Source organism: Pelecanus crispus, chromosome 2, assembly GCF_030463565.1.
Source record: "Pelecanus crispus isolate bPelCri1 chromosome 2, bPelCri1.pri, whole genome shotgun sequence".
In the NCBI taxonomy this organism is placed as follows: domain Eukaryota; kingdom Metazoa; phylum Chordata; class Aves; order Pelecaniformes; family Pelecanidae; genus Pelecanus; species Pelecanus crispus.
The window spans coordinates 37,649,283-37,662,108 of NC_134644.1; the positions used below are offsets into that span (position 1 = coordinate 37,649,283).

Below are 12,826 nucleotides of genomic sequence, written 5' to 3' on the forward strand. Positions count from 1 at the left end.
ATTTTAAAAATGAAGCACAAGCAAACACACTCTTCTTACCACTAGTTTTAGAACCACAGAGTCTGTTACTCTGGTGTTTGCCCTGTGTACTGTACTTTCACAGCCCAAAGTCCTGCACATACGTAGAAAATACCAATATCAGCATAATCTAATAATGTCTTCTTTACTAGAAAGTTATATTTAAATCAAGCTTGACTGTGGGATTTTATTTTTTTGGATGGTTCTTATGAAAAAGCAATATTTGCTCTATAAAAATCAAAGAGTTATCACTGTGGATATTTCCTGAAGTTTTATTTACAAGCTGTATAATAAACATATTTATTTAGGCTTCTCATACTTCCCCATTGAAAGTTGTGCCAGTGCTATCGGAGGCATAGCCACAAGAATACTTCATTTGCATCTTGCCCACTTCAGCTTTCTCCTCTATAACTGTTCGCACTAGAGTAAGTTTCTATTTAATTTCTAGCCTGTATCTCTGGTAGGTTTCATTGAGATCAGTGAAGGTGGTGCCGTCCGGGATACTGTAGCTCTGCTACTTACCTGGAAGCTAATCTGTGTGATACAGAAACTTAGGGTGGAGGAAAGGCTAATCTAATTTGCCCCTACAATAGCACTATCACGATTGTGAGTATCTGGCTATGCTCTGAACAACTCTTCTGCAGTATCACTTTACTGTGAGAGCTGCCCAAGACAAATAACAAATGGATGTCATGAACATGGGTTTATAAAGTAGCTTGCAAACCTTTTCTCCCTTTTGGACTGCTAAGTTGATTTTCTGAGATGGGGCATGTAGTCACTGAGACTCATCTAGCTTCTTATTAGGTACTATGCCTGACTTGGCTAAAACCTTTGCTTGCTCGCAATGTGAGGGTAGGAATGTAAAGACTGTGGGATCACAGCACCTTGTCATGCTTCTGCGATGGAAATCCCATCAGCATAATTTAACAAGAGCAAGTGCTGGATTCTCTACCTGGGACAGGGTAATCCTGGTTATATATACAAACTGGGGGACGAGAAGCTGGAGAGCAGCCCTGTGGAAAGAGATCTGGGGTTTGGGTTGATGGCAAGTTGAATATGAGTCAGTAGTGTGCCTTGGCAACCGAAAGGGCCAACTGTGTCCTGGGGTGCATCAAGCACAGCATAGCTAGCCAGTCAAGGGCAGTGATTGTCCCACTCTGCACTGCACTGGTGCTGCCCTATGTCGTGGTTTAACCTCAGCCAGCAACTAAGCATAAGGGGTGGACACTGTCCTGGGAAAATGTGCTGGTTTTGGCTGGGGTAGAGTTAATTTTCTTCACAGTAGCTAGCATGGGGCTGTGTTTTGGATTTGTGCTGAAACAGTGTTGGTAATACAGGGATGTTTTTGTTATTGCTGAGCAGTGCTTACACAGAGTCAAAGCCTTTTCTGCCTCTCACACCACCCCGCCAGCGAGTTGGCTGGGGGTGCACAAGAAGCTGGGAGAGGACATAGCTGGGACAGCTGACCTCAACTGACCAAAGAGGTATTCCGTACCATATGACGTCATGCTCAGCAATATAAAGATGGGGGAAGAAGAAGGAAGGGGGGGACGTTCAGAGTGATGGCATTTGTCTTCCCAAGTAACCATTATGCATGATGGAGCCCTGCTTTCCTGGAGATGGCTGGACACCTGCCTACCGATGGGAAGTAGTGAAGGAATTCTTTGTTTTGCTTTGTTTGCCTATGCGGCTTTTGCTTTACCTTTTACACTGTCTTTATCTCAAGCCACGAGTTTTCTGACTTTTCACTTTCTCACTTACTTTTCTCTGCCCCATCCCACCGGGGCAGAGTGAGCGAGCAGTTGTGTGCTGCTTAGTTGTGAGCTGAGGTTAAATCACGACACCGCACCTCGAGTACTGTGTGAAGTTTTGCGCACCTCGGTATAAGAAGAATATCAAAGTGTGTCCAGGGGAGGGCGACCAAGATGGTGAAAGGTCTCGAGGGCAAGACTTATGATGAGCCGCTGAGGTCACTTGTCTTGTTCAGCTTGGAGAAAAGGCTGAGGAGTGACCTCATTGCAGTCTACACCTTCCTCAAGGGGGGCAGTGGAGGGGGAGGTGCTGATCTCTCTCTGGTGACCAGCGATAGGACACATGGAAATGGTATGAAGCAGCGTCAAGGGAAGTTCAAGTTGGACATTAGGGAAAGGTTCTTCACTGAGAGGGTGTTTGGTCACTGGAACAGGCTCCCCAGGGAAGTGGTCATTGCACCAAGCCTGTCAGAGTTCAAGGAGCATCTGGATGATGCTCTTAGTCATATGGTTTAGTTTTAGGTAGTCCTGTGAGGAGCAGGGAATTGGACTTGATGATCCTTATAGGTCCCTTCCAACTTGAGATATTCTATGACTCTATGATCATTTTACAGAGAGGATAGTTCGTGATAATGCAGAGGAGAGCAAGGACAGGAAGGCATGTTTCCAGTCTTTGAGTCATGTTTTAACCCTTGGACAGCCATGCAGATGCCTAGTCTGCATCTTCCATTCCTGTTCTTCAGGAAAGCCTGCAGGCCTGAAGGCTATCCTTGAACTTCTCCAAGTCAGCCCTAAGTAGCAGGATGTTCTGCCTTCAAAGCTTTCCTGTAAGTCAGTAAATAATTATCAATGATGAGCAAAAAAAAAAAAAAAAAAAGGAAATTTGGAACTTCAGGTGTTTAAGCAAAACACTGTATGGAGATTTGTGGGTAAATATTCCCACATTAATATTTAGGGCAGTGTGAAAAGAGCAGAAGCTTAAATTGCCCATTTTTGGAATGCAGATATTTGCACATCTCAGTCTACATTACTGCTTAACCTGTTAGCTGTCTGTTGTTATTCTTTTTAAAAAGACTTCACTTAAACATTTTGACTGTGAGAAGTACATGTCTAGCCTACCTTGGCCACAGGTCTACGCTGCTACCATAAGGTTGATGTCCTTTAACAAATGTACATGGAGACTTATACTTTGCCCTGTTGTCTTCTGGCAGTACAGGTAGTGCAATTCCTCCATGCTCCCTTTCTGCTCCCCAGGGAAGCTTGCAGCAGTGAAGGGATTCCCTGAACTCTTTATATCTGAAAGAAAAAAAAACAAAACCAAAATGTCCTTTAATGGCAGCAACAGTGGTGGTTACTTGAAATCCTTTAAACAATGACAACCTGGCTTTATTTTCTTGGCTCTGAGTCACTCAGCCTTATTCTGGGTAATGCTATTGTGGTGAACTGTCACTAGGAGAAGTAAGTGCAAGGGTGATTGGCAATTGTTTAATGAAGGTTGAATCACATCTATTATGTTTTGATCAATGAGAGCAAGAAGGAAGGTCATAGATATGTGCAACATGAACATCTTAGAGCGTAACTGAGTCTCAGCTGCCAGCACGTAGATACCTGCACTGTCCCTTCAGTACTGCATAAATGGCATATGGACAGCAAATATATGCAATGGCACAGATGGAAGCTTTAGCATCTAATTGTCACTGATTTCAGAATTTGTTATTTGTGCCTTTGAAAACCTCCCCTCTCTAGAGAGGGGTGAGAAATGTTACCGTTTAGTAGCTGTAATTCACACTGACTGCAAGCTGTGTCAGGCACTTCACATGGATGTGCTAGTGGCTGAGGATATTTAGTAGATTTCCATACATCTGTGTCATTTGAAATCAAGCAGTTCAATGTGTTTAGATGCTTGTTCACCTCACATAGTTTCAGTTTACAGTGTTGTAAAGATGGACACCAAACTTGCTGAAAATTTAAAGCTTGCTTCTCTTTCGGATGGCCGCAGTTTTCCAGTCAGGAGAACATGTGCACAGCCAAACATCTTCTTACTAAGGAGATAAGTCCTGTGAGGAGCAGGGAGCTGGACTCGAAGATCCTTATGGGTCCCTTCCAATTTGAGATATTCTGTGATTTTATAAGAGCCGAAGTGAGTGATTTAAATTTGACTTAGTTGTCCAGGATTTTCTGAAAACCTTATCAAGAAAGTAATGAACTGTTGTGGTATGTGGTGGGGATCGTCACCCTTGGGATGCTTTACTGGTGTGTTGTCTTCATTCATATGAAACCAGAGAGAGTGATGTTCAGGTGAATGGGTTGGGAACCGGTAGTCATGTCTATTTGTTGTCAGCCCTTCCATCACTGAGTAGCCCTGATTCTTGCTTTAGCTAGACCTCATCTGTACTACCATCTTTTTCTGATATTGGGTGTTTCTTTACTGATGGGTGAAGCAGCTGGACATGGCTGCAGACCAGTAGGAGTGCCTTTTTTGACTGCGGTATAGCCACTGCACTGCTATCACAGCACAGACTGTGGTGAATCATGCTGATATTCCAACTCACTCCCAATTACCTTGGGTTTCTCTGTCCTCTGGTCCAAACTATGGTGTTGCTCTAGGTTTCTGGATGTGTGAGTCCTGATGGAGTGACGTGTTTCTGCTAAATAAATCCTTGTTTAAGCAAAGATGTTAATCTTTGCTAGTGTTGATCATTACTTTGGAGATGGACGGAGATGGTGTTTTTCATTAAGCTCTACTGGGAGAAAGTGCCACTCTGCAGGTACTAGCTAGATTCAGGCTTATGGTGTTTTTCAGGTGTAAGGTTCTCCTAATTCTGACTTCATCTTACATTGATTCAACGGTAGAATAACATCCCTGAGCCCACATCTCCTAAAAGGGGAAATAGGATCGTTATTATGTGGCTATGAGCATTTCAATGAGCATTACAATCCTGACCTTTGTTATGAGTATAGGCATTTAAGGAAGAAAAAATAATGGCGACAGAAACTTCTCATCAGAGTACATTTAGACTCAAACTGTGGCAGAGTCCTAGATATCTAAACAGATTTTAGGGAAATCTATTGGAGAGATCATGATGTACAAGACACAGACAGTGCTGCTGTGCAGTGCGGTGCCCTCCTATCATGTAGTTCCTTCCATGTGGTTCAGCACCACTCTGCTGCTGCCTGATGCTGTTCCTTTATCTATTTTGCCAGGATGCAAAGGGCAATATGTTTGTATTGTACAATGAACTAAACTAAGAATCTGATGTGCCGTAGATTATCAGAAAGCTTTTCTCTTTTTAAGTTTCTGAAGGAACTCAAGCATCCATTTCTTAAGTTCTGTCTGAAGCCTCTTTTCCCCTTTCTGAAAGAAGGCAGGCAGATGCATGGCTGTGGTGTTTGTATTCATTAAGCTGACTCTCACTGGAAATATTAATAAATCATTCCTGTTGACTGCTATCTATAGGTTACTAAGTTGCAGAACAACCACTTTATCATAGACAGAAAAGAGAAGCAGTGCACACAAAGGTCTGATCATCCATTCAGCCCAAACAGGACTTTGTTAGGCTTAAAGGTTTCCAAGTCTCCTTCTGACAAAGAAACATTTATAGCTGATATTGATCCAGGGATATCGAAGATCTCAAGGACCCAGAAAAAAATGTCTCTGCCCAGAGAATATCAAATGAGGGCTAGGGTGAACAAAGTTTTAAAGAGTGTGTCATGAACAATCCTTAAGAGTCTCAGCAATATAGTCAATGATTCAATAGAGACTATTACCACTTCTAACTTCCACAATTGTAGATTCTGAATTCTGACAGCCGACTTCCAGCTTTCTGGCTCTTTTGTTCTGACAAAAAAAAGAAAGCTAACTTTCTAGGATCAGAACATTAGTTCACTAGTATCTCCTTTATTTTTAAAAAGTTAAATTTTTCCCTTCAAATTTGTTCTGTTGTGGGGAGCTCAAACCACAGTGTATGAATACAGTGCCTTGGATTGTGAGCTTGTGAAGGGCTCCAGTAACTGATTTGATCAGTGCATGAAGCCAACTCATCTGAGGGGGTGTGTTGCCAAGAGCTTCCAGAAGGTCTGTGGAAAGAGAGTTCTTAGAGGGATAGGATTAGGACCTGCCTCTGTATGAGTTCACATAGGGTACATTCACACTGGCATTTTAATTTGGATCAGGAGTGCACTTTTGACATGAGTCTCCCAATGGCCTCTATTTTGCAGTGCCTTGATGTTGAAGTACATGAACTGGGTTCCTTCTGGATGAAATTAACTGGAAGATGTGCTCCAGGAACACACCAGGAGCGCAGCACAGCCACAAATGGACCCTCAGTCCCTGGAGTCACACTAGAGGTAATACAAAGTAAAGAGCACCTGAAGTGCATTTTTTCTGGACTTCAGATCCTCAGCACCAACTGTTTCACTCTACACATCTTCTGCTGTAGTCCACAATACTTGCCAATGTAGATGTAGTCACTGAGCAACATACTGATTTGGAATTTAGTGAATTTTTTGGGGGGTGGGAATGGCTGACCTTTTTTTAAATTAACTCTTGCCCAATAAACATATAAATAACTATATACATCATCTTAGTATATCAATGCTGAATCTGACTATCTGATCATAGGGTAAAATCCTTAGGGTACCTTCTTTATATATATATAACCTAGCATTACACAAACACACATATGTGCTTCTGGTTATTCATGGGTGCTGTTTATCAGTGCAAATGTTGGTAACAAATACTCTAGTCCAAGATGATAATGTAATAAAATTCATGGATACGGGATTTTTAAAAGCTGAGAACAACTGTGCTCTATTTATTTATTTGCTTGTAATTATGTGACTAGGAAAAAATGCACCATTTCGAAAACATGTATGATATTGTAAAACATGCAGCCACCTTCTTTTCAGGTTTAAATTGGTGAGTTCATGTGAGTGTGTGTTTAAGTTAGCAGGAAAATGTAGCTTACTGCCTGTATTACAGTATAGATTTTTCTGTTCAGAGAGAAAAGAAATGTTATGACCTGGCCATGCTTATTTCTTGTTTGTGTTTCAGAGTTGGGTCTAACATAGTTGTCATCTGAAAGATGCTGTGCTGGTGCATTCAGATCCTGACATTGCAGCCCGTTCTGAGCTTAATTTTTCCTTTTGCTGGGTATCCTGTGTAGCCAACATGAATCTTTCCTGTACATTCACTAAAATTTAGATCAGGCCTATAATTCAGTAATTTTTCAAGTCTGTCAATAGTTAAAACAGTTCAGAAGAAAATTCACCCAAATTCCTGTAATGCAAGGAATACAACAAAAACTTGCCTCAGGGAAGATATGTAAGTGGGAGGCATCAAGACACAGTTTGACAAGTGTGATAATCCAATAATATCAAAATACTCTGATTGGAATTCAGATGTTGGATGTGAGACATGAGAATAATGGAAGAAGTTAGCAGTGGTAGTAAACCAGAAGGCTGTCAGTAAGATGGAAACTAAGAATTGATTTTGCCAACAAAATATATAAAATCTCATGTCAAAGAGTGCTGGAGGACTTGAGGCTAACTCTGGAATCTGTTATGTATGTAAAAAATAGAAATTTAGATTAAGAAAAAATTTTTCATGAGTACTGAGCAGCATGGAGGTTCAACTTTCCAGAACTTTAGAAACTGCAGGAATTCTGTCATATCCTTCCCCCTAGCCAGCAGTATAATTGGGCCTGTAAAATATAGTAAAAATGCATCGATTCCTGAAACTTCCTGATTACACACTGATGACTAAAAAAGCAAAATGCAGGCTTCCTGTAATTTTAAATTTTAATTTTAAAGTTTATCTCAGTAATTCTAGGTCGATCTGTAATCTAGAAAAAAAAAGGTTCAAAACAGCAGGAGATCAAAGGGATTGGTTTGTGAAATATGCTCATTTTTTCCAGATTAGAAATCAATATATATGTTGGGTTTATTCTTTATGAAAGTTATTTCATGAGATTTTGAGCCCTAAAGCCACAGTATAACGTATTTTAGCAGTCCTCTTTTCCAGAGTAATCAACGTATTTCCCAGGGAACTGACAGACTATTGCGCAAAGTAGAAAACATTTTGTTTCATTAAAACAAAAAGAAAAAATTGTGTCTTGCCGGAAAAACATAACCATTAGAAAATACTTTCAGTAACAGCAAATGGATATCAAATACTTCTAATGGAATAATTTACCTTTACGAGTTCTGTTCTCTCAAAAACCACCACTGACTTCTTAGATGAAGTATATGAAGAAGCACTACTGCTTCCTCCCCCTCCACCAGGAGCCAGCAGAGCATTCCCTTGTATCTGTGCCCTGATTCTTCTGGGACAATCCTTCTAGGATGTCTGGGGGTTTGGGCCATATGTATCGTAAGAAAAGAAGCTGATGTATCATGTTCAAGTGAAAAAATTCAAATGAAGTCTGTCATGCTGGCAGTTTCTGGAGTGTTGGGTGGTCTGCTATGCTATCTACATGAGCACTATGGGAATCTTATACTGATGAGTCAGGTTCAAGTACTACTGGCTTGCAAAGAGAAAAATGTTCAGAGTTGTTGATTTGCAATCTGCAAGTGGGCAAGAAACAGAAGCCAGACTTTCCTTCCAGCAGGAATGCTGTGGTTCTGTAATGTAATGCAGTTCTGAGTCCACATTGTTCAGACCCTAGCAGAATTTTGTCTCTATCCAGCTTGATTAACCTTTCTGGGAAATGTGTTTCTGGCTGCCAGAATTACAGATGGGGCCTCTGACTAGTAGGTTTTTTTGCCCCTGCCTGTTGCACATACGGGGAGGTGCCACAGTTCACAGCTTCTCTTTGCAGCTCCATGACAGCAACTGCCCACTGAGGCAGGGATGTATGCCACCAATTTTACTTCATCAGTCTCCTGACTTCTCAGCCATTGTCCATAGCACCAGGTGGTGACCTGACTGCATTCAGCTCCAAATCCACAACGTACACACAGACTAATGCCCACCTGCAGTCTTACCCATCGTACCGACACTGGCCCCACTGATAGGCAGCAGTCCATACCCCCTCATCAGAAGGGTTCTGAACGTATACATCCCATGTCCCTGCAGCTGCACTGGTCCAAAGCCACCACACAAATCCTAAAACCTGCCTTCAGGTCCAGAAACATAGTTCATTGCACAGCATTTCCAGGTGACTGGCTTGGGAACCTTGAGTTCCCAGCCCTTGACACCTACCTTTAGCAGCAGGATCCAGACCAAGGGTCAAGGCATCCCTATGAACAACGCTCTCTGGACACAGTCCAATGCATGCAGAAGGACACCCACTCTCTGTCCAGTTCTGTTCCCTGGTAAACTGGCCCAATTCTTTGGCAGAAGAAGCCAAGGGGGTTATAGCTCAGTGAGGCCACTCAGGCTAGAGGGCTGGCAATAAGGCAATAATGGGGAATATAACAGTAGGAGAAAGATGATGAAGTCAGGTGGAGCGAGGTGCTGGCAGGACCAAAGTCCAAAGTCCTTATTGATCCAGGGGAAATCACCCACAAAGGAAATAACTGGTTTCCAGGATGATGTCTCTCCAAAGCAGGAAACACGATCATTCACATTTCAGCCCTAGAGCTTTCAGAAATTCATGGCTAAGAGAATGTATTATCTCACTATGAGCCTTTTGATAAGGAGAAGCTTCTAGTGGGAGAAGGCAGGAAGGTACAGGAAAATGATACATTTATGTCCTGGGGAATGACACCTAAGTAAAACTTAATTTCTAAATATAACAACCTTTCAAATACTGTGTTTATGAAACCCCAAAGAGATATTATTCTAAAGCAGGAGACAGTATCTGGAGAGCAGACTCTCTCCCTCCCTGTCTGTCTGTCTTCAGAAGACACAAGAAATGGTATAGAACAGATCCACGAACTAAGCCTGCCTTCTCATTCAGTGCAGTACACTGTGAGTATGCTTTGGCCTGTATTCTGGTAGTACTTGACATCACAGTGAGAGGGTGTTGGGGATCTTTTGGGGTGATACACAGAACAAAGCAGCTGGTGATGTCAGCAGATGGTTACCTGGCGTGTGGGGGGGAGGATGTTCGAACATACTTGGGAGCTGGGATCCAAGACACAAGTGGGTGATGGGCTGTTTTACCTCTCCTGAATAAAGCAGTAAATGTAGCCACAAGCCAAGCCAAAAGCCAGTTCATTACAGAAAATTCGATTGGGAAGAATTGAGTGAAGTTGTGTGGGTGTCAGTTCAATTCCTGACAAATTGGCTGAGCCTAGAACCTTTCAAATAAGGCAGGCAGCACAGCAGCAGGACTTCTGTGAACTGCCACTTCTTATTCCCATTCTTGGAGATACCAATATTCTTTGGTTAGGTCTTGTGTGGGATTTTCACACCATCCTTCGAAACAGTTGGACCTGGCCACTGGTGGAGCTTAGATTCTGGTTAGTTGGCTTGCTGGATGTTTCTGCCTTCCTGTGTTTGACAGACATGGTGATAGATTTTGATCTGTTTTACTTTCTTCTGCTGACCTTTTCTTTTCTCTCAATGTGGTTTTTGTTTGAGTTGAATTGTTTCTTTCACCAGACAGGGCAAAATTAGCAGGAGGTCCTACTTTTCTTGGAAAAGCAGTGTGAAAAAAGCTGGAAGCAAGTCTTTTGGCAAGTGATAATACATAAATAGCTTTTCTGAATACCTATTAAATGCACTGTTGTGTTATTATTATCCAGTGGAGCCAGTAATTGGTTTATTATGATTTTGGACCATTAGTTTGTTTTTAACATGGATGGCTTGGCCATCACATTGAAGTGAACTACGCTTTAATGTTTCTGCCATGTACAAGTGATATAGCTGTATCAGTAATTCCCAGAGTTCAGAAGTTTAATATATTATGAAAAAAATATATTTTCAGTGTTTCTTTTTCATGCTTCATCTTAGTCTAGAGCTGAATGTATAGAAAGGCTCAGCAGAATCTTTTCGTTCATTTCATTACTTACTCAGATGTTGAAAAACTCTGTTATTTGCTTCCAAAAAAATATTATGGAAGATTTAGGGTTGTGGTTTTAAGATACTATGGGAATGACTTGCCTCAGTTGTTATTGTAGAGGGTGTGCTGACTTGAGGAAAAAGGCTTAGGACATCACTTCTACCCTCTAAATCTTCACACAGAAGAGGTCACCCTACATGTAAATCTATCAGTACAGAAGTTGGATATATCTCTGCCACCTGTATCTCCAGGTTAACGAGTTTCTTTGGGAAAAAACTAATTGGGAGGACTAAGGTCCCTGATACCTCTCTGTATAGGTCCCTTACCAGGCTACAGTGGCTGTTCTGTGCTGATGCAACAAAGGGGTCAGGGAAAAGATGGATACCACAAAATCATGGAATCACAGAATGGATGAGTTTGGAACAGACCTCTGGAGGTCATCTGGTCCAACCCCTGCTCAGGCAGGGCTACGTAAAGCAGGCTGCTGTTTCCAAGGTGGGAGACTGCACAGCCTCTCTGGGCAACCTGTGCCAGTCCTCGGTCACCCTCACAGTGAAAAAGTGTTTTCTTATGTTCAGAGAGAGCCTCCTGTGTTTCAGCTGGTGCCCATTGCCTCTGGTCCTGTCACTGGCACCACTGAAAATAGCCCGGCTCCATCTTCTTTGCACCCTCCCTTCAGATATTTGTACATATGGATGAGATCCCCTCTGAGCCTTTACTTCTCTAGGCTAAACAGTCCCAGCTCTCAGCCTGTCATCATAGGAGAGATGTTCCAGACCCTTCATCATTGTGGCCTTTCACTGGACTCACTCCAGTATGCCCATCTCTCCTTTGTACTGGGGAGCCCAGAATTGGACACAGTACTCCAGGTGTGGCCTCACCAGTGCTGAGGGGAAGGATCCCCTCCCCCAACCCGCTGGCAATACTCCTCCTCATGCAGTCCAGGCTACCATTGGCCTTCTTTGCAGTGGGAGCATGTTCTTGGCTCATGTCCAACTTGGTGTCCACCAGGACCCCCAGGTCCTTTTCTGCAAAGCTGCTTTCCAGCCAGTCAGCCCACAGCATGTACTGCTGCCTGGGGTTGTTCCTCCCCATATGCAAGATGTTGCACTTACCTTTGTTGAACTGCATAAGGTTCCTGTCAATCCATTTCTCCCTTTGGATGGCATCATGACCCTCTGGGGTATCAGACACTCCTCCTGATTTTGTATCATCAGCAAACTTGCTGAGGATGCACTCTGCCCCATCATATAGATCATTAATGAAGACATTGAACAGGACTGGCCCCAGTATTGACCCCTGGGGCACATTGCTCGTTACTGGTCTCCACCTAGACTTTGTACCACTGCTCAATACCCTCTGGGCCCAGACATTCAGCCAGTTTTCAGTCTCCTCATCCAGACCATAATTCATCAGCGTCTCTATGAGGATTTTATGGGGAACAGTGTCAAAAGCCTTACTGAAGTCAAGGTAGACAATATCCCTTGCTCTCCCCTTGTCTACCAAGTCAGTCATTTCATCGTAGATCATCATCAGGTTGGTCAAGCATGACTTCTCCTTAGTGAATCCATGCTGATGTCCTGGTTTCGGCTGGGATAGAGTTAATTTTCTTCCTAGCAGCAGGCATAGTGCTGTGTTTTGGATTTAGTAGGAGAAGAATGTTGATAACACGCTGATGTTTTTAGTTGTTGCTGAGTACTGCTTATGCTAGTCAAGGACTTTTTCAGCTTCCCATGCTCTGCCAGGCGCACAAGAAACTGGGAGGGGGCACAGCCAGAATAGTTGATCCAAACTGACCAAAGGGCTGTTCTATACCATATGACGTCATGCTCAGTATATAAACTGGGGGGGGGTGGCCAGGGAGCAGCGATCGCTGCTCGGGAACTGTCTGGGTATCGGTCGGCGGGTGGTGAGCAATTGCATTGTGCATCACTTGCTTCGTGTATCATTATTATTATTATCATTATTATACTGTTACTATTAGCATTACTATTTTACTTTATTTCAATTATTAAACTGTTCTTATCTCAACCCAGGAGTGTTTCTCACTCTTACTCCTCCGATTCTCTCCCCCATCCCATCGGGGTAGGGGGAGTGAGTGAGCGGCTG

The 12,826-nt window shown here is 42.7% G+C and overlaps 1 protein-coding gene across 1 annotated transcript in view; it reads right to left on the reverse strand.

The window, feature by feature from the left end:
- SPMIP4 (sperm microtubule inner protein 4) overlaps window positions 1–12,247 on the reverse strand; it is a 29,537-nt gene extending 17,290 nt beyond the window's left edge. The window contains 2 exon segments of the mRNA XM_075728245.1: window positions 2,889–3,065; window positions 12,048–12,247. Of these exon segments, the coding sequence (XP_075584360.1) occupies window positions 2,889–3,065; window positions 12,048–12,247 (377 nt within the window).
- Between the last annotated feature and the right edge of the window lie 579 nt (window positions 12,248–12,826).